Source organism: Empidonax traillii, unplaced genomic scaffold (assembly GCF_003031625.1).
Source record: "Empidonax traillii isolate 1590-97213 ecotype Southwest subspecies unplaced genomic scaffold, ASM303162v1 scaffold491:size805508, whole genome shotgun sequence".
NCBI lineage: Eukaryota > Metazoa > Chordata > Aves > Passeriformes > Tyrannidae > Empidonax > Empidonax traillii.
This window is the reverse complement of record NW_020955684.1, coordinates 568,052-591,285: the sequence shown is the minus strand read 5'-3', so window position 1 is coordinate 591,285 and position 23,234 is coordinate 568,052. Positions and strand designations below refer to the sequence as shown.

Here is a 23,234-nt window from a genome sequence, read left to right as displayed (position 1 = left end):
ACTATGAATATTTCAAAGCCCTGGTAACATTCCTACTTGTGCAACTGCAAGTGCACTAAAATGCACTGGAAGTACTGCTGTCTAATAATGGTCCACTTTGAGTAATAAATCTACACTGACAGAGGAGTGCAGTGGTTTGGGGCATTCCTTAATGCACACTTTTAGCAAAAAATGCTGTATCTTAATAGAATACATAATACCTGGGATGTTTGCAAATGAGCATGAGTGGGTAATTTATATAACGAGAGATCGATCCATCACACAGTGTGTAAAAGCATAGTTGAACTAAAAGGTTATAAAGACTCTGCCTTCCAAGACAAAATGTGGTTCAGTGGTCTTTTAAATGGTGGAATCATTGGTAAATGTGTATTAAAGACCTGAAGAGCTGCTGGAGGAAGAATGAAAGAAATGCTTTGAAGACCTGAAGAACTGCTGGGGGAAGAATGAAAGGAACTTGGTGTCAACAGTTACGAAAGATCATTGTGTATCTTCAGACTACATGAACTCCTTTTCCAAGTGCCAACTCTCAATGTGAATTAATACTCCTTTTCTTTGTGGTGCTGAAGATCTCTATGACATTGTGACCTCATCACTTTACAGCAGTTCCTTCTGCTGCCATGCAGACAACATCCTAGAATCTCAAGCAATCAGATAGGAGCCTCAATTTCAAAAGCTTTTTGGTTTTGCCAACTATATGCCACTTCCCAGTTGAAATTAATAACACAAACAAGACAGTTTACCACTTCAGCATTGCCTTTAGCGTCAGAAGCAAAGCAACTGTGTGCAAACATACATTCACTCATATATATGCTCATAGCTACAAAAATAAAAGTTATGTTTTATGGAGTACAGCTCACAGAATTATCTTATTCAAACATACCAATGTAATATACAGTAATTAATTACCTACTCAAATTTCATGTATGTCAGATACTTATCAAGCATTGTACCATATGTAAGGCAAGAACTGAGAAAGAACAGTAAACGTTATTGTGCCCATATCTTCAATACTGTGCCATCCCCTACCCTAAAAAAGGCATCAATAGAAATACAGAAGGATATGTAGAACAAAAAAAAAAAAAGGGGTAGTGATTGGAGATACAGAATGGTTGGATACAGAAAGCAATTAAATAGATTAGGTTTCTGTAGTTTGAAAGATGCAAGACCGGGGCAATATGGAGGAGAAGATAAAAGTCAGACTTTTCACCAGTTCTCTTGACAAAAGGACTAGGTTAAACCAAAAAGGATCATTGGGAAACAGATTTAAAATAAAATATCTTGTGATAGTATGGCTTTGTATGTTGAAAATTTAGTGGAAAGTCCCTTAGGCACACTCAGAAACGGAGGTCCAAGTCTACTAAGCAACAGGATGCATCTGATGCATCCATAACTTCCAGCAGAGAAGACCCTGCATGCAAATTGCAGGAAACTGCATTTGATCTGGCACAGCAGCTGCTGTGCAACTGTCTCGTGAGCAGAAGGGCCTCTCCCTGGCTGCAGGTGATAGGAGGGGCACCACTGCTCACTTCAGGTGGCTGAAAATGAGTGCAGTATTCACCTCTTCTCTCACACACCCACCGGGTAAACTTAAACTCTTCCCAGCCATAGGGAAAACCATCCCATTTTGCTGCTAATTATTCTTGAAAGTGGATGGAGCAGGTAGAAATGGGCCTCATTTGGAACAAGAGAATAGTTAGAGAACTTTTTCTGAAAGCTTTTAAAGAAGCACTATTCTGAAGAGTTATCACCAAAAATGTACAATCATATTTTTGATGAAACTTCTGGCAATACGTTTCATAAAAGAAACATTTAAATTCTTTGATTATTAGCCAAACTGAATAATACACATGTAGGAACTGGGAAAATGAAAGAAATGGAAATAGGAAGATGAAAAGCATGCATTTGTTATTTTAAAGTAATTTTAATACAGTACCAAGGTTTAAGCTATAAGAAGTATTTGTTAGATATGGTTGGGAGTACTGTTGTTTTGTAACATAATTAGGGATGATAAAGGAACACATCTGAGTTTCAGAAATTAAGTTTCATTTAGATGTGAAACAAAACCAGGCTTTTAAAATTCTGAGAGGCACAAGCACATGCACACGATGGAGGGAACAATGCAGCCAAGAGTGCAGAATATGTAGTAATTACAGGTATCATCTGGGAGATGGGAACATTTCGGCATTCTAAAACAGATAGCACATTTCCACATCCCAGTGTAATGACTGACATGCTAATGCCTCCCTCTCTTTGTTCTAATACAATACCCAGGAAGCTCATCAGAATCAGTCCATATATTCTTGCAAAACATTTTTGTTTGCAAGTGACATGACAATAATTAATTAGCAACTGGCAATTAGAAACACGAAACCATTATAGTACCACTGAAGGAAAAGAAACAGTAAGTCATAAAAGACAAATGATTTTCCAGCAATTGTATGAGTGTTTCATAATAAATCTAATAATACCGGGAAAACAATCTGTGCTTTTTACTGTAGTGTCTTCCCTGTCAAGGATCACTTAAAGAATTACAGGGCTCAAAAAGTGGCTTTGTTTTGAAATGTCTCTGACAAGACAGCCTTCTGATAACTAAACCAGAGTCAAAATTAATCAAAAGATGATAGGAAAAACTAAACTTCCTTGACAAGTTAAGTGCACAGATTAAACTAAAAGCAAACCCAGAATATGGTAAACATAACCAAAGTGGCACTATTTCCCATTATTTTTCCTGAAGCCATATTGATAACTTGAAGCTTGAAGTTTTCTAAATCATTCAGAAGTGAAACAACTGAAATAGCCACCTCCCCCCCAGCTTATTAATCATACCTTAATTTGTGCAAAAGGTCTGTCAAAGTTTCCAACATAAAGAAGACCAACATTCTGGGTGAGAAGCCTAAAAAAATGAAAAAAATCTTTTAAGATATCACTTTACATCCATAAGTTTTTTTTCTGCATCTCTAGTAGTTGTTACCAAACCCTCGCAGGGTAACAAGCTTCATCACGACAGCAAGAGTTACCTTTGCAAATCTGACTACACCACCTTTTCTGAACTACTACAAAAAAGGAAGGATGTGAATTAAAGATGGATGCACACGAGTAATTTACAGTGCAAGCAGCTCTTCAATAAAATCATTTCACAGGCTTCCTTGTGATGGATGTCACTCAGAAATGTGGAAGAATGGCACGTATGTGTTCTTTTATTTATTAGAGACCATTAGAGACAAAGATAGCAAGAGAAAAGACTAGTAAACACACAGTCAGAGAGCGGGCCCAAGAGCTAAAACAGACTAGGACATGTAAAAGTATGCACAGTAAGACAAAAATGACATCACTACAAGCAGAGAAATAACAGAATCTCTGCAATAGTGTCCAACAGTTTGCTAAATAAAAAGAGTCCCAGATACACCTTGTGCCTGCTGTTCTCGTCAACTCTATAAAGTCGTTGCATACACCACCAAGATCCAGAGGGACACTGGGATAAGCTGACTCAGCTGACTGTTGATACTTCTGGAAAAGAGTTTGATTTCTGCAGATACCCTGCAAGTCAATTCTATCAGTACACAAACTCCACATCCCAGAGGAGCATTAGGGCACTGCTGTTACAAACAGGTTGACAAGAACATCACTGGCCAGCAAAAAGGGCAGGAGAGCACTGTGCTGTTCCAACTGGACAACCACAATTTTCCTCTCGCCCACTGGTCATTCCCTCTAGACAAAGTCAAAACATTCACATATATAAAATAAGTAAGAAGAGGTGTTGAACTACCATCTTCAAAAAACCTTTCTGTAATTAGATACGGTATACAAAAATTTCCAGGACACTTACAGAAATACCCTAAGGAGGGAAAGAACAGTAAGGATGAGACCAGATCAGCCACAGTACAGACAGGCAAGTGGCTCTCTCCCTTTGCCCATCAGTGTGCCAGACTAAACTGGGAAGACTTTTACTGTTTTGCAACGGTTCTGCAGTATACAGAAGTCAGGATAAACACATCAAACTTATTTCCAGTCAAAATAAGTCAAATTTATTCAGAACTCAGGTGTCTGGAATTGGAATATCCAGCATATTGATCAAAACTTCTCCTAGGACTATAACATAAAATAAAAAAATATTAAGGGGTTTTCTAAATCGAAACAAACATATGGGAAGTAATTAGTGAAAAAGGTTTAAAGAGGCTCTGTAAAAAGGATTCAGAGTGTGTCACCATATTTCAGAGAGAAGCATCTTAAAGCAAAAAAATATTCTTAAAAAGAACTGCATCTAATTATTATAAAAAAAAAAGGAAAAACAAATAATCCACTAGCTGTATTTCTAGTAAGGGACCTTAAGAAGAGAAAACATACAGTGTAATTATTCCCACACAGTTATTCTTCATGTTTCCTTTACCAGATAAAAACATAGGACCATTAAAAATCTAAGTCTTTGGATGGCTTTAGTTAGAAGTAATGAACATCCAGGGAACCTTAACACTGGTCTTTCCAGGAGACTACCCAGCTGTTTACACTGTTTAACTTGCTATCACTGTTGTACACTCCAAATGAATTGCAAGAATTGGCTTCCTTAATCAGACTGATATTGACACAGTACAAGCTGATTACTATTTATTCACCTTTCACTGCCTTGGCTATGTATTTTACATATAGAATTTTATTTGTATTTGCATGCCACTTCGAAAAAGCAATGTTAATTCAATGCAGTGTAAGCAAAATTTTTAGGGCATAGAGTTATTTGTAGCTCTCCCTTGCTTAAATAAAAGGCTGCATTCTGTGTTTCTCTATTTTACCCACTCCTCTTGAGTTACGGAATTCAAAACTATATCACCAACATGCAAAACCAGTCGGTTTTCATATAAGAACTCAACACAGTAAAAATCAGCATCCCAATATGATCATAATTTAATGTCCTGAAATACTCTGGTTTTCTGCCCCTAAATGGTCTGAGCAACTAAAAAATTCCAAATCTCGTCACTCGTATAAATTCTTTTACTAAGGGTCTTTCATTTGGGCATAACCTCTGTATTTCAGAGACTGAGGTCACACAGAAGAGTCTGGACAGGTAAGCAGGCTGTGACAAGAGACTGCTGGGGCTGGGGATAAGCCAAGCTACTGCAAGAGTCCTATGAAACAGTGGTGAGAGCTTCACAGTAGAATTATCACCTTTAAATTTCACTTCAAATAATTAATTTAAAATTATGAAAAACAATTATTAAAAATGCAAATGCCTACCAGCACTTCAGTACGTTTTTTTACTTAAAAATATGTAGCAATATACAAAATTTCCTAGTTTACAGATTGCCATGTATTTTATTTGTAGTCCCTTCCATTCAATACATTATCAGTACAAGTCCCATTTTTTCTGGTAAGTAGAAGGAAAGCAATCTCACTCCAAGAAGCAGTAGTTCTTTAAGATGTGCTGTCTATATGTAACATTACACTCCATGCATTCCTGTCCTATACACCTGTGAGCAGACTTCTAGCCCAGTGTGCTTACTAGGCCTGTACTGTTATATTTCACAGAAACAGCATAAAAACCCCCAAAGTGTCAGGACAAATCATTTCAGAGTTTTGCCAATATAATATCAAGGTCTTAAAGGCCTTTCCAGTACCAAGAAAATGCTGCCATATAGTTATCACTAAATTTCCCTACATTTGGTCTTTTCTGGGATGTCAATGTACCCAGCGTTTTCAAAATCAAAGCTGCAGGAGCCAGGCATTGCTGCTTGTGGGAGAAGTTGACCATAGGAGTGAGCATGGTCAGACACAGTGTTCTGAAAAGTGTGGTGGCCACAGTGATGTGAGGGTGGTTAAGGCAAATAAATACAGGACTTGGGTAAAAGCAATCTTGGAGTAAGGCACTGTGAGATGGCAGGGAATGTGAAACACAATGAGAAAAGTATAAAGGAGTGACAAAGCAGCCCTCTGTGCTGGAAAGTACTGGGGCAGAGCTCTGGGATGGAAAAGAATAGTGGATTAGGGAATGTGAGCAGCAGAAACCAATTTATCACAGAGTTCATCCTCCCTGAGCACAGCCAGCCTTGTCTGGGGGCTGGGACATTCCCAGGACTACCTCCTCCTTCCTATCGCCTTTGGCCCTGGGAAGTAGAGTTACCCTTGGCTATGGACTTTATTAGGATAGGATATTTCAAAGAGGTCTAATCATTTCCTCTTCTCTACACACAGTCTGTTCCTAGTAACTCACATTCTGTTAAGATGAACTGTCCTTCCAGTACCTAAAGGGGAGGAGGCAACGAGAGCACTGGAGAGGGACTTCTTATAAGGGCAAGTGATAGGACAAGGGGGAATGGCTTTACACAGAAAGAAGGCGGGTTTAGATTAAATATTAGGAAAAAATTCTTTCCTGTGAGGGTGGTGAGGCACTGAACAGGCTGCCCAGAGAAGCCGTGGATACCCCATCCCTGGAAGTATTCAAGGTCAGACTAGATGGGGTTTTCAGCCACCTGGTCTAGTGGAAAGTGTTCCTGCCCATGGCAGGAGGGTTGGAACTAGACGATTTTTAAGGTCCCTTCCAACCCAAACCATTCTGTGACTTCAAGATAATATTGACAAAGATTCAGGCACTGCTCACTAACACATCAACGCTCCAATCATTAAGCAGTATTGGGAAGGCAGAAAGCAGACATCGAATAGTTCTTCTGTATTTGTTGGGAGGTATATCTTGAGGACACCACTGCAGCTTGATCTGTACCCCAAATGCTCACCCCTTAAAATTCAAAGACTGCCTTTGAGGTCCATTTAGGTTATCAAACAGGGCCACGCAAACTAGAGCTGAAAACACTGATTTTGGAGCAGTTCATACGCAAACCGGTTGTGAGTTTCCCTCTAGGCTATCTGGATCCTAGTGCAGCTGTGCAGATTATGGAAGGAGGTTTCCAGAAAGGAGCATGCATGGAAATAAAGAAGCAGGGTGGAGCCAGGAGCCGCTGCCTCTCACAGGAGCAAGTTACTGCACATTAGCTGAACGCAGTAACTTGCTCCTGTGCGAGGCAGCAGCTCCTGCGCTTGCTCTGTTGCAAGACCGGCAGCACATCGTGCAGGAACACAGATTGAGACTTGCAGCTCTAGTCAACAGCACAGAGGCCAGATAGGTTTGCAAAGCAGGGAATATGGCAAGAAAAATGCAGTGTGTGCAGCAGAACGGCTGAAAAGAGGTGAGGTAATTGGCACTGAAAAGATGAAGCGTTCTGAAGGAAAACAATGACCAATGAACAGGCAAATAGGCTTGAGGTGGCTGGTTTCTCAGGAGGAATGCTGCCCTGCAACAGGCAGTGGAGGGCACTCAGAGCTTCCAACAGCACTGCTTCAAGTTATTCATTACTCCTATGAAACAGAGCCAGTAACTCCTTCCTTAGATTTCAGCAAGAATGCTCAGATGACAATTTATCATACTGATGACAATTTATCATACAATAGCTCGCAGTATTTTGGGACACAAGGATTAAGATGCACGGATTACTTTCACTTTACAGTCAGAAGCAGCAAATAGTAGCTACAGTGGTGCTGGGAACTGATCTAAGGACTTTATCCTTCATACGCTGTGGGCAGATTTGCAGTCTTCAGAGAGGCTGCTGGTGAAAAGATTTCAATCCGGAGAAGACGTGTCTCAAGAGTGGAATAGTTGTGAAGCAAAAAGGAAAGAAAAAAAAAAACCCTGACACTCAGTGGGGCTGCTGACCCTTGTGCATAGCTGCATCTTTATTACTAAGAACAGCTCAGCATACATATTAGTGGTAATTAAGGCAAAAAAATGGAACACACACTGTTTTAAGTATAAATTGGAGTCAGGATAAAATTTTAGGAAAATCTCTGTTACCACAGTTACATTTTAAACTCCCATATTTAAAATAGCTTTATAATAGGGATTAATATTAGTTATGGTCTGAATGTTTTTATGTTTCATTTAAAATATACCTTTTGTGTAATAAGCATATACAAATGCTTCCACTGATATGTTCTGTATGTGCTTTTAAATGTCTGTTAAAAATCACTCTGGATGCATTTGCATTTCAGCAGAAATGACTGTTAGAAGTCATGAACACAGATGAACAACAGTCCTGAGAACAGAAGCAACACCTCTGTAAGTTCAACAGTGGTATTTTCAACCTTTTGAAGTTCTTCACGGATAGCTTTGAAGGTAACTTTCATAACTAGTTTTATAAATTCTGTATTTAATTATGCAAAGAATTTATCTAGTATGTCATTATTGCACACAATGACACAAGCACAAATAAAGCACTATGACACAGAAGAAAGGCCAGCAAATTCATATGATGCAGTTGATGCCTTCTTAAAAATATAATAAATATTCTGCATTTATCTTGTGGTCATTTAAACTAGGAGGGGAAACTGCAACTGTGCTGCAATATCATAATCCTAGAAAGAGAAGCTGCTTCATAAGTAGCTTTTTGAACCATCAGTTGAATTCCCCTACAGTGACATTCCAATTATATTTTGCTTCTTGCTTATGATAATCATTCCCCATTGGCTTAAAATAGAGAACAATAAAAATGATGTTAGGGTCAAAAGAATTAAGTTCTTACATTCAATTTTTTCCAAGACCATTAATTATTTCATTAATTTAATTCACTGGCTATTGTGGGATAAGAGTAAGATAGTGAAAATAATACACTAGCTATTATGAAAGATGTAACTACACAAAAGGATCCAACAAGTTCCAGAAAAAGGCTAAGAACAGGGCTTGTGATTTTAAGTTGACATGCATATATGGTCTGCAAACAATACGTGTTTCATTTTGTTCTAGAAGTACAAAGGGTCGAAGAACTTGACAGTTCAGAGAAGCAGTAGTGAACCCTGCATGCAGAATACTGACAGTGGCAACACAGGGGCTTCCCAGGCAAGACAGAAGAGCTGCCTCCTGCTTTCCACACTGCATTTATCAAACTACTTTTTCAGGCTATGAAAATATTCTAACAAAATTTCGTACTCATCAGTCAAGCAAGGAAACATTTTTCACAGACAAATATAAGCTATTCTAGTATAATTATCTTAGTAAAGAGTAAGCAAATAGACTGTATGTCTGATTTAGGACATTCTCCCTCAAATTAGAGCACAAATTGAAAAAAGTTATAAGGGAAGTGGAAGAGATATTATGCATGCTGGTTAAATAGTAAAGATGCAAAAAACCCTGGGTTTGAACATGAGGTGGAAAAGGTTAGGAAACAATACATTAAAGTGCAAAAAAGACACTGTAAACAGTTTTAACATGCTAAATTAATCTCTGCAATAAACTACCCCACAGAACTGTAAGCAAACACCTTTCATTCCATGAATTCTGAATTTGCAGAATAGTCCATGTCAAGTTAATTGTGATGGCAATCAACATAAAAGTGTATTCTAAGTAATATTCACAGGGAAAAATGCAGTAGATTGCACAAACTACAGATCCGAATTTAACACCCTCCTCCTTCCAACAACAGTACTCCAGCAGTGTGTTCCATCAGTCATATTAATAAGCATGGTGCACTCAAGCACATGAAACTCAGGCAAAAATACCAGTGTTATGTGTTAATTGCCCTTCAAGCTCCTGTGTGTGATACTTGAAAGGCTTCAATAAACTACCTCACTCCCTACAGTAAATCACTATCTGTCACTGACTATTGATAATGGGAATCTAGGAAGTAACTGATCCCTGAAAGACATAGTTCCACTGAATAACGTCACCACGGTTATACACCAAATCAAATAAAAATTACATTTAGAGGGCTTGAAACTGCAAACTGAAATGACCTCATATATATGGTAATGGTCTGCAAGAAATTCTAGACTGTCAAAAAGAACCAACTGACCAATATCAAGGTTTACTTTGAGTTAGTAGGGTTTGTGTTATTTTTTGAAAAAGTGTTCGGTTGTTATGCTGTTTTTTTTGTGGGGGAGAGGGAGAGCTTGTACCAAACACTTCACTAGAGACAGAGAGATTTTTCAAGATACATTCTTTCACTTGATAAATAAAATCACAGACATTTCCAAAAAGCACTTCTTTTTGTTTGCTGCCTTTATGTCTAGTGCTGATAATATTTTAATGTTTGTCCAAAGCCTCTGTGGCTTTGTCTTACAGGAAAATCACATAAAGCAGCATTTTGACTACATTTACATATAATCTATCCATTAAAAATATAAAGTTAAAGTAAGTAGAAACAAAAAGTACCTATTAAATAATCATGCCCATTCCTCCACCAATGGAATATTACTCCCTGTAGTATAATAAGCAATTCGGTCAGACTGGCCATAATTTATCTGGAAAATGAGCCTGCTTGACTTTTCCTTTGAGAGATTATTACGTAGTTCAAGAGATTTCACTATTAGAATCTATTTCTAACAGTAAACATCAATTTTTCTTTCTGAATATCATCCCTTTCTCCTCACTGAAATATGGGACAGGAGTTAGGAACTATTCCCAATTTGCTGAAAGACCTGCCAGACACAGGCTGTGTTGTAACTCTGCCCAGATTTACCCATGTATCACAAAGCAAGAGCACTCACACAGCTCTGGACTCACTGAACATTATAAATACACATTATAATCTAAGACCCCATAGGGTCCTTTCCCCTTAGCCCTCTTTTAAAACGTAACAGACACCAACAATATCAGCAGATTCAACTACCAGAATTAAGTGAAGAATTGACACCATAATGTGAAGCTTTGTATCTGGAGACTTCAATAAAATAAGAAGTGTCATTACATGTATTTTGAAGTCAAAACAAAGACATTTTCAGTGCCTCAGGACTTACTTCAGAAAACCATATTTCTAACCAATAAGATACAGAAGAAATAAATGAGATAATGACAAAGAAAATCTCAAGCATATCATTCAGTAGATTCACTTGATCATGTGGAAATACAGGGAGCAACTAAGATAGACAGGGAGATCGTTAAAAAGCTAGTGGATTTGTTTGTATCCACTCTAAAATGAAAGGCATCTAGGCAGGAACCTGCGGGTTTTTTAGTTACCAGAATGAAATGCCTGAAGAAACAGAGATACTAAAAGAAAAGCTCTGGGATATATTGATAATTAAGGTGAAATAAAACACCAAAACCTGACGCAACATATCCAAGACTTCGGATGTTTCTTAATATGGAGGGTCTGAATTGCTATTAAAAAACAAACTAAGTCAATCTCTAACACTCAAATAGGGTAATTTCTGCAAACTTCTCGGAGTCCTACCCTTTAGCACAGCATTGTTCAGCATGCCTACCTTGGCCACACATGGCAGTGCTACTTAGGAGGTTGCACATCCCCTGCACTCACACTGTGGCTGCATCTGCCTCTCCTTTGATCACTTTAATGAGAGAGTGCTTAAAAACTAATGGGGGACAGGCGGGGCACCACACTGACATAATCGATTCAGACTGCCAAAAGTCTTCTGTTACAGTCTTCTTCCACAGTAATTTATTAAAAAAACCCCATAAAACTAGGCAGTAAGTACTTTTATATGGAAGACACTACTTACTGTTATGGATTGAACCCTGATTAAGAGCCTGGACAGGCAGAATAAATGGTCAGTTCTCATCTTGGCAAAGGCCAAGTGACTACTCAATTTATGTAAGAGACTGTTTAATTTATTTATGAGTAATCAGAAAAAGTCATGAACAGAGGAAGTCTGCTGATGAAGCAAGTTATGAAGCAATGGCTGGCAACTTTAGCTAGATTACAAAGTTTATCACTTTGAAAGGAAGCTGATATTGTATTTAGAAATATCCATACAACTGCAGCATTACTTTCCTCTGTGGTGAAAGATATGTGCTCTTTTGTGTATGAATAAGGGAAAAGTACTTACATCACTTAATTAAGGAATGTATCATAGTGTGTATGAGCCTGGCAACTAGAACTCTGTAATTTCCTAACATTTAAATGCTTGACTTCAAAGCTCACTGAAATTTCTTTCCACGCAAGGTTTTGTCATTCCTTTGTCCTTGGTCTTTCTAATTAAAAAAACAAACCAAACCAAACCAATAACAAAACCCCTGCAAAAATCCAACAACCAAATAAAGGAAAAAAACCCAACAAAACAAAACACAAAAGAACCCCCAACTCCCAAACTTCTGTCTTGCACAACTATTCTAAACCACCTAAGCAGAGCTGGAAATTTAAATATTCAGCAATTTTAACACAGGTTGTTACCACTGAAAAACCATGACAAAGAACTGGCAGGGAAGCTATGATGGAGTGATCTCATCTGGCTATAATTTCCCCCACTCTGGCCTTCATTTGTCAGCACAGATGCTCCAACAGTTTTCTGCGTTTCCCAGTGCCCTGCACGCTGCACCACTGGTGGTAAGACCTCATGGTTACCCCGAGTAAAGCAGTTGGTACCAGTATCCTTTGGACAATGCAGGGCAAACCAAAGATCGATCAAGTGATCTGTATTGAATTTCTTGAAACAAAAGAATTATGCCAATTGAGCGAGAATTCAAATCTGATAAATACTTAATCACTAAACACATAATTAGACTGGAGCTCATTGATGCCGCCCTGGTGTGCAAGAAAAACAGGGATTGAACATGCATGTGCATAATAAAAACACCTAGAAACTAAAAATTACCCCTTAAAATAAAACAATAGAGAATCTAAAATCCACTTGTCTACATGGATCAGAGATACAACCAGTATGAAAATTCCCATATTCTTTATAAAGATCCTCCATGGGAAGGCATCATGAAAGAGCACCCTTAACCCTATATATGCACACTGCCAGACCATTCCAACCAATTTCTTTTTCTTCCTGTTTCTCCACATCACTTTAATAATTTATTCAAAATAAATGCTTTATTAATTAATCATGCCCAACCAAAGAAATCATTGAATTACAGTCTACAAACCATTTAGGTATGGGTTCATGAGGGACTGTGCAGATCGCAATCCCAAGGTGAAGCCTGTAATGAACAACCAATTGTTTGTCTGGAATTAGGATATGCACCCAGCTGCCACTCTATCCAGACAAAAGTGCCACCAGCAGAATGCATGAACAGCCATCTGCTACAAGCCTACCACCCAAAATAAGGTAGGAAGGCTGTCAGAGACGTCAAGAACTCTATTGAATGCTTCACTCTCATTATTGAAACCTGTATGGATGGTGCAAGACTTAGCTTCTCTGTTCATTACAAAACTAAATCCCTCAGCATATTTATTACACAAACTTGTAAATGAATTTTCTTTTACAGAAATCATTCAGTAGTAATAGACACAAAAGTAGTATTCTGCTTCTGAAGTATTAAGAAATCCAGTTGAAGTGCTTTCCTGGGTGTGACAAAAGAAAGAACTATCATCTTGTAATACCAACTACCAACACTGTAATGCCGATTATTGCATCTGTAATCTGGAAGGCATTTGCAGGAAAGCTGTCCTGTCTTTCTGGTGTGTTTGCTTAAAAAAAAAAAAAAAAATCTGTATCCTTACCCATAAGGCTCTTTTCTCTAAAAGGAAAATGACTGCTTTGCTGTCAAAGTGCTCTACCTCACTTTAGAACTGCCACATATCCTCCACTAATTCCTTTCTCCATTTCTCTGTCTTTCCTTTATTTCTGACTCTAATGCTCAGCTGCCCTTTGGTTTTGTTTTGTACAGACTTTTTAAGCTGGCTATCTCACTCCAGCATATTCCTCCCTTCTCCCTTCTTTTTTCTCTGAACTTTATCAACATTTATCCAGAATCCTAAATTTAGAGGGGAAGCAGCCTTTTGTCAGAGCCACCAGGAAGGGAGTGCGAAGGCACCGGGATGATAGGAGCTTGGACAATGCTAAGAAACGGAAGGCAGACAGGATTAGGAACAGAAAAAACCCCTCAGCGATGCCTCTGCTCCACACACAGCATTTGCTTCACAGCAACAGTTCCCAGGTTGACCACTACTGTTCCAGTTTCTCCTGAGCAGCCGTGATATCCACACCAACATAAATCTGAGGGAGCGACTAAAAACACACAGGGCACTAGCCAGGCTCTGTCTTCCCAGGCACTCGGAGATTGGTCACATCCAAGTTCACTAATACCCCAAGAAGTCCCAAGCAGCCAGACCCACTTCCCTGTTGAGGGTTGAGGAAGAGGGTCAGGAAGCATCACCTCTCCTAAGGAGTTGCTTCTACAAAATTTTTCATCCAATATAATCATATTGCAAGCTCCTCATATGCTAGTCAGTACTCTTCTTTTCCAATGTCAGCTTTTTAGACTTCATTTAAAATTATTAATCTATTTTTTCACACACACTAAAAGGTCTAAAAGCTGAAGCATGCGTGACGAGAAACTTGAAAAAATGTATCTTTTCTATAAACTGTTGAAAAAAATAATTGAATTGTTCATAAAAAATGATGTATTATTATTACAGAAAGAGAGCATCTTTTAATTTACTGTCCTGAATGATGAATTTTTATTATGTAGGGCACAAGTGAAAGAGCAATTATGATTAAATGCAAACTGCACAGGACAAAAAAACTAGTTACTTCCAGACCCTGGCTGATAACTACTACTGATTTAACTGGTATCAGGACCTGCTCTGTCTCTTCTTTCACCTCTTTCTGAGAAGATTTATGTAACATAAATTATTAAGCTATTAATTAATAAAGGTACAGTAAAGCAGGGTTTTTTCCATTTTCCAATTTGCCTTCAAGACATCATTTTTTACGGCAAGCAATTTTCATGTTTTCTTGGACTATAATTTACATTGGCCAAAAATGCCTGCTTAAAAAAAATCAGTGCAACATGCCTCAGCATATTTTGATTTTTCCAAGTAGAGAATCCTCATGGAGGTTTATAAGCTACCTGCTTGGATAATAAGCCTTTTAAAGTAAGCTAACTGCAATTAATTACAGACACTACAGAAAAAAAATTTCATCTTGTGCATTATAAAAACTGTGAACTTAATTCAGGTCTTATTTAAGGTAGGACAAAGTCTCTAAGAAAAAGCAGTATGTCTCCTTAGACTAAGTGATAGAGCCAGGATAAAACAAGGGCTGGAGCACACAAGTTAATCTCGAGTATGAAGAACGACTTTGATGTTTCAAAATTTGGCTATATTTTTAATACCTATATGATAAGCACAACAAAATAACACAAGCTATTGCCTTTTCCCATATACCCAGTCTCAGTTACATCTTCAGACCATCAAAGAGAAAAAACTTATCAATCAGCATACAGGAATGCAATTTCAGCTATTTCATGGAAATTCTATGCATTTTAACCAGGACTTTAATCACTTTGGAGTAGTGACTGATAGCAAATAAAAAAAATAATCACCTTTACTGGGAAACCAACCCTCAAGACTCACAGGCAAATATGGGTGAGAGAAGTAAAGCAGAATGAATAAAACTTGAACAGGAAGACAAAACTGAATCTATCTGGTAACAGTAACACAGAAATGAGAAGACACAGAAGAGAGAAAAGGGCAAACTGGTAAAGCACAGATTACAGTAACAGATGAGGGGAAACTTACATTTTAACATATCCCTCCTGTCAAGTTTTATACCAGCTAGGAAACCCAACAGCTGAGTGTCTTGTATCTTCTTCTACAATCTTGTTTCTTAAAAGAAATTTAGGAGTGGTCGAAGTTATTCTGTTTACTCAGTTACTACAGATCGGTGCTCTGGGTCTGCCTGTCCCAGCAAAGCCCCTGGGAACAATTCTTTTTGGAGGAATTCAATTTCTTTTGGACATTCCTCTGCTGCATTTTACATGCACAGATTAGTGACAATGGAATTACATTGAAAGTTTCTGCAATTCTACTTCTTTTTGGTCTAAATTTTTCATTTCAAATTCAGAATATTGCTTTAATTTTTCACATGTGACACCTACACTGGAAGAAGACTTATCCATGATTGATTTAAAATGCACAGAAAAATAATTAACTCTAGGTTAACTTTATATGCACATACCTTCCTGAAACAGTAGAAAAATATCTATCAGACAACAATTAATACAAATGCTGCAAAATCAAATTTCAATTGTTTCTTCAGAGGAATCCTTTATCTGTTTAAAAATTAAATAGGCCATTCCTTTTTTGAAGCTACTTTCAACACCACCTTGTTATTATGGCAGAGAAAATTTATTATCAAACAGCAAACAGACATTTCATTCCTGTATAAATTACTTAAAGCTATGACAGAATGTAATTATTGTATTTGACATTTGAAAACTAAGGGAAGGAAAAGAGAATTGTTTTCCTTAGGACCAGAATATAAGAAGAAGTGTTTTTAGACAAGTTAGAGAATTCTTGATCATTGTTAACGTTTTATGAGGATACCCTGGCTAAACTAATCTGAGGGAGAAAAGAGCGTGCAATCTTGTCCTTGAAAGCTTGTGGGTATGAAAACATTTCTCAATTTTCAACTTTCTCAAGTTTGCACACATGGTACAAACAGATTTTTTTACAATTGCTCCAATATCCCAGTCAGTTCTGTAGGTCCAAGCTAGCCTGTTTTCAACGCACTTGAAATGACAATTATTCTCACTATACATTATCCTTTCTCCATTCATAGGTTTTTAATAAAACCCACCTTTCTCTAAGCTTATCGGTGGTCTTGCATATACAGAATACTGGTTGGCATGTACAGAAACTCAGAGTTATGGGGGTCAACGGTGTTTTTGTTGTTAGTTTTGTTTATGTATATCAACCTTGAGTAGAAAGCTGCCATAGAGTGCAATAAATAAATTACAGATTATCTAAAATTAGAGTAGAGGAGGAAGTTATCTAGAATTAGGTTTCCTCCACCCCACTTCTTCCTTCAACTTACCTTTCCCACTGCTAATATCATTCCATGACTTTTGTATTTCTGTCTTTTCAAGTCCCCTTGTTGACTAAACTTAAGGATTAGATTTTGTCACAAAAATCCAAACAAACCTACCAACTTCTCTGTTGACAGAGTTGCTGTTTTAGAACCTCAGAAACACATTTCATTTGTTGTAAGTTGGAAAAAAAAAAAAAAAAAAGTGATTCTGGAGCTATTACATCAGAGGAGTTAACTTTAAATAACTACCAAATTCTTGCACTTTTGTCATATCCATACCAGTTTTTCTATCTTCTGTACATCTTCTATGGACTTTGTTTTGCAATAAATTCATATGAATTAAAACTGAGTGAATCAAAGGAGTAATTCAGGCTGAGCAATAGTAGAGACATATTTTCTGCATTAAGTGAGAGTAAGTACTAGATTGCACTGTTTAAATATTGGTAAAAAACACAAAAGAGAAGCAATATTGCAAAGTCTATATCTATAGCATCTTTATGTTATGCATTTCTGGATTGTTTAAATATCTTCCTGTATGAAACTTCCATTTTAAAAGAGTCATCAGTTTCGTAACACAGCTTTCAGCAACAAACACAAAAATTTGGACCAAATGCTGTATAAAACCCCTTGGGAAATGAATGATCCTCGGTCTGTGCAGCCGAAAGCAGCAGAACAGACAATGCTGTGTAACTTCAATATTAGTTTTTTTCTGCAGTCGTTAGGGTTCATATCTCTTCCTCAGGCTTGTCCAGTGAACCTGTCAACACTCTTAAGTTTTAAAGTAATTGGTACAGGCCATGTTGTGCTTTTTTTTTTACTCAAATGAAAGTGTTTTACAAGTGTAAAACACTGGACACTCCTCTTGCCACAGACTGGACAAAGGCATGCCTTGACAACAGAGGTTCTACCAAACCACAAAAATTTCCCAGCCAAATAACATCAAAGAATCTTAAATTTATCTCTGAAAAAGGCAGGATATCATCTTCAGAAGACACATGGAAAATTCCTCTATGATGCATGTATCTGAATATTACAAAGAAACAACTGGCATACGAAATATGAAAAAAATTAACTGCATAATAGTTTCCTCTTATTTTTAATATGAGAGAGAAACTAAGGTAAACAACAGAGAAATTATCCCCATGCAGAAACCATTCATCATATCTTATTATATGGTTGAATAAAAGATAAAAATTATCAGTTTTTAATATCTCATTTTGGTGGCATAATTTAAATAACTGAAGTTTAATACTTCTGCTGTTAAAACGAGCTGTATTTATGACCTATCTTAAGTGGAAGAAAGCATTTGCTTGTTGTACCATTGTCTCTTCTAAAACCAAAATATTATTCTAGTTTATTATGATACAGAATTCATCTTTTGAAACACAATTTTCTAAACACATAAGTAATCTGTGAAGATTTTTATCAAAGTGAGTATTGTGCAGAAACCAAGTACAAATAGGAAGACTTGAGAGCCATTTCTGCTTCTTTTCTCGAATAGGAGCAGAACGACCAACAGTGAGTCCTGAATCAGAACTGTGTAAAGATCATTTTAATCACAAATCAGCAAGTCAGTTGTTGATAACAAGAAGTGTTATTGATGCATTAGTTGAGAAGAGTTAACCATGCCCATAGCAAATTTCCCCTTCTGGAAGGGACATAACAGTTTTGAGCCTTCATTAAGAGATATTCAATTCACTTGTGAGTGTACCTGTCTTGCTCTACTCCACAAATCCAGCGATCTCCTACAACCAAATATCCACTTTCAAGCAGAATTCTGTACTCCCAAGTAAAAAGACTTAGAAACTGATAATTTGAGATTTGGTGCTTTAACATTCACCAAAAGAGTGAAGTGCTTTTATGAACATTTGTGCAAATGATGGTTTTGATATGTAGACTTGAGAGGGAAAAAAGCAAAATAATCAAATTCACTATCTAGTTTCACTCTCCTCATTCCAATCTTCTCTATCCTATAGAGATGTACATTATATTTCATTTATAATCCACCGATAAATATTTGCTCACAGTGCAATCTTTAAATACTTTGTGGAAAAAAAGGCTTGAAGTATGAAAATAGCCAAAGATCATAGCTTTGAAAATATTTAGTTGTCATAAGGGGGAAAAATGCCATCTGCTGGGTACAGCTGAGGACTGTCCTTTTCTTACTAACACACCATGATGCCCTGAGAGTTTTCTCTTCACTTCAGAATTCATTTTTCCCCATCTTGAAAACTGAAACAGATACACACATTGCCTTTCAGGAGTATGTAATGGCAACCTCGTTAAAATTCTGTAACAAAAACTTCTTACTGTCACACCTCTCAAAGGTTGGGAGGTCTGACAACAGGATTACTAGCATGGGAATAATAATGCTTTTGATCTTTCAAGAACATTAGTATTGTCTCTTAACACCTCCCCCTGTATTTCAAAATGCTTTTTTATCTTCAGATACCTAAATTTTCCAGTTAGGCAATTAAAAAGTATTCAGCTTATACATACAAAGCAGAGCGAAAGGCTGGCATTCGCTTCTCCGTTAGTCATATACAACTTTTCTACCATTCATAAGCCAGTGATGGAACTTTGGTTGGTGGAGTAGAGATGCAGAATCAGTTATTTACCTAGTTTAAAACCATGAAACCAAGGCACTGAAAATCACATTAATAAAGCAGTAAAATACCAAGAAAAAGTGGAGAATGTCCAGTTAAGAAATATACTTGTATGAAAAGACTTAAAAATTAGAAATAGCAAACTCTGATTTAATAAAATGGATAAGTTTATAAATTAAGAAGTATGACAAAAGGTAAATAGGGTTTCCATATGTAAACATGAGGAAGAAAGAGTTATTTTGATTCATAACATAAAATGTGATTCTTTTACAATTTTGTTTTTGTTTTTAATTTTATAACAAAGTAGCAGCTGTCACCTGTGTGTGTATACATACACATATGCATATAGGTATATATATTTATAAATAAAAAATTCTGGTTCATTTCATATGAAGCTGAACCAGCTTACAGTCTAGGAAATCTGGGTTTCAAAGTTAAAATAAAAGCTTATTTCTCACACATGCTAAAAATTAAGTAGCTGCTGTGAATGTACATATCTTCTTGTGTTTAAGATAAAAACATTGAAGCTGATTTCAGAATAGAATTCAGCACAAAACCATGTTTATGTTTCACACTCACTGTCATAAGACTACTTTGTAAAAAGCAAGCGAGCATAAAGAGCATGACAATGAGGAATTTTGGCCTTTTTAAGATCCTCTAGCAGGATGATGTGCTTACATCTGTGTTAGATGGAAACAAAACTCTACTGAAAACTATTAAATGCTTTCTACAAATTCCCAGTCAAAGTGCAGTATGCACACAAGCTCTACACCTCACACTTACTGTTCTTTTCCCTATCATTTATGTAAGTGCAAATTACCAAGCTTAAGGTAGATCCTAAGTCACTAAACAGATACCAAAAATTCAATTTATTTCCTCAAAACACAAATGTTCCTTAAAATGCTAATTTTAGCTCATCATATAGGTGTATATATATATTTTTTTTAAACCAATCATCACAACTTGAATCCCTACAAAACCAGAGATACTGAATAATTATCCTGAAAAATAATTAATTTCTTTTCTAATGTCTCTGAAGTTGTAAGATAAGCATGTGTACCAAGAGTTTCTTTTCACTATCAAAGAAGGAAGGTGAAACTGCTGATAATCTCCCAGTATTTTAAAAGCCCACAGTTGCATGCATACCATATTGATAACACTGTTATGGCAGAAATGCAAACCATCTGCATCAGGGTCATTTATTTTGTTGACACATTTTGCTGATTCCTAAGTACTGGTGAATTCAGGAAGACACAAAAAGCTGGGCTCCTAATTCCTAAACCAATTTCAAAACATTCTGATGGTATCAAAGTAAACGGAATGGTACTCTTGGAACTCTGACTGTCATGAATTATTTTTATCTTTAATATATTCATTATTTAGTACTTATATCTGTTCTTTTATGATTTGTGAGTTTGGCATTATCAGAAAATTAAGTAATAAAATGCTCACAGTAAGACTGATGAAGAGTAGAAACATGTACAGTATCTCTGTCTGTCCAGATTGTTTGCTCTACTCTACCATGGTGATAATTTATTTTCCCTCTTAGTTTGCTTTATTCTTCTTTGAAATGTACCACAGCACACAAAGAAGTCATCTGAGCTGGTTTTTTTTTTCCTTAAATGCATGTTCCATAGAACCACAGAATGGTTTGGGTTAGGAGGGACCATAAGATGATTTAGTTCCAACCTTCCTGCTATGGGCAGGGACACCTTCCACTAGACCAGGTGGATCAAAACCCCATCCAACCTGGCCTTGAACACTTCTAGGGATGGGGCATCCACAGCAGTGGATCTGTGCCTCACCACCCTCACAGTAAAGAGTTTCTTCCTGATATCTAGTCTAAACCCATCCTCTTTCAGTTTAAAGCCACTCCTTGTTCTATCACTACCTGCTCTTGTAAATAATCCCTCCCAGCTCTCTCAGCCTGTCTTCACAGGAGAGGTGCTCCAACCCTCTGATCATCTTTGTGGCCTCCTCTGGACTCGTTCCAACAATTGTTTTTTTAATTCCAAGCACCATGGAAAAATACTTACTTTTCAGATCTGTAATAATTCTATAATAATGCTCTCTTCCAAACATGGTTTAAAATGTACTAATCTATAAACTCAAAAAATAGACTATAAAATCTCATTAGACAACAAACAAAACCAAAACAAACACACACTTCAAAAAACCCCCCAAGCAACGGAATATTAATTCATACTATAAACAATTGATGAAGAAAAAATATTCTACATTAAAATACCATTCAAGTCATGCTCACAAAATCTAGAAAATATCCATTCTTTGAAGAAGAACAAATAGTCACTACCCACAAAAATGCAAAAAATGCATTTCAGATAAGCTCACGCCAATTTCTAAAATCCATTTAAAGTACTTTGAACAGGATGTTGACAAACACTCTCTAACAAGTCCTGTAATTTAAAAAGCTTATATGTACTGGTGGAAAAGAAAAGTACGTTCACAGCTGAGTTTCAGTAAGGCTGAGAGCAGCATATCTACTGTTCAAGCTATACTAAAAGGAAGATGAACATTTATATTCCTTATTTAAATTAGACAGTGCTTAAATTATGTATCTGGCAGACCTTTACAGCACATAACAAAGAACAACATCAAATTCGTGTTTATAAAAAATGCATGCTATTTTACTTTGCAACTCAAATATCTTCTCAAAAAAGACAATCCCACGATTTATAAATTAAATACATGAACAGTGAGTATTCTGAAAAATCTCTAATTAAAGTAAGGAAATCATGAAGAAAGAAAAAAAATGTTTTAAAATATGTAGTAGTTAAGTGTCTAAGTTTCATATGATTTGCAAAATATTTAACATCTGATCTGAAAATAAGCTTGGAGTAATTCTGATTAGCAAGGACCTTTGCAGGTCATCTGCCTCATGCTCAAGACAGGGTCAGCTTCCAAGTTACATCAGGTTGTTCACAGGCACATCCACAGGCATATCTGAATGCCTCTGAAGATGAAGCCTCCACAACTTCCCAGACCACTACAGTGTTTGGCCTTTCTCACACTATCTCTCCTCTTGTCCTCCTACAATTTGTGTCCTTTGTTTTTTCATTTTTGCATGAATCTCTGAGCAATGTGGCTTCATCCTCTCTATAACCTGCTGTTAGGGAGTAGTTAAACAGCAGTAAAGTATTATCCACCCTTCTCTTATTTGGACAGAGGAAACCCAGTCCTCTCTCTCTTTCTTTGTATGTCATGTTCTCCAATCCCCTCACTGTTTTAGAGGCCCTCCACTGGATTTGCTCCAGCACATCAATGTCTTTATCAAACTGGGGAGCCAAAACAAGATGCAGTACTCCAGATGCAGTCTCACAAATGCCGAATAGAGGCCAAGAGTCATCTCCACTGTCTTTGCCAACAAGGGCTAACTGTTGCCCCAGTTTCAAAGTTTTGCCTTCCAGTATCCAGAGGTCCAGTTTGCATAAGTAGTCTCCAACTTAATCTTCCTCACCCAGTTTCCCAGCACTCTGCCATGAGAAAAGCCTAAGAGCAGACCTGGCCATTCAAGACCAAAGCAAAGGTGGCAGTGTGTACTCTCAGCCCTTTTGTATCTTATTCACTCTCTAGTGCTGCATCAGCATCACACCATTTCTTTGAGTCTTCCTTTCATTACCAAGGTACCTCTGGACATCACTGATTTACTTGCAACTCCAGCTGAGTTTCAGTTTTCCTAATTCCTTCCTTCTACACAGAAACATTGTTTTTACATTCCCCATGGAGGTCTATCACCGTTTACAACTTCCATACGTTTCATTGCTTGGGTGAGTTGACTTAAAAATTCCCCATTTGAGCAAGCTGTATCTGTCTGCCATACCTGCTTGTCTTTTTGCATAGGGAAAAGTACGTCCTGGTACA

General features: G+C 37.1%; 1 protein-coding gene across 3 annotated transcripts in view; it reads right to left on the bottom strand.

Moving 5' to 3' along the window:
- The window catches only part of RNGTT (RNA guanylyltransferase and 5'-phosphatase), a 179,630-nt gene that overhangs the window by 30,094 nt on the left and 126,302 nt on the right, over window positions 1–23,234 (bottom strand). For 2 of the 3 annotated variants that reach the window (XM_027896281.1, XM_027896282.1), the window contains one exon: window positions 2,827–2,893. The exons of the other annotated variant lie outside the window; for it this stretch is intronic. In XM_027896281.1, the coding sequence (XP_027752082.1) occupies window positions 2,827–2,893 (67 nt within the window). The remainder of the gene's footprint in view (window positions 1–2,826; window positions 2,894–23,234) is intronic. 3 annotated transcript variants of the gene reach the window in all.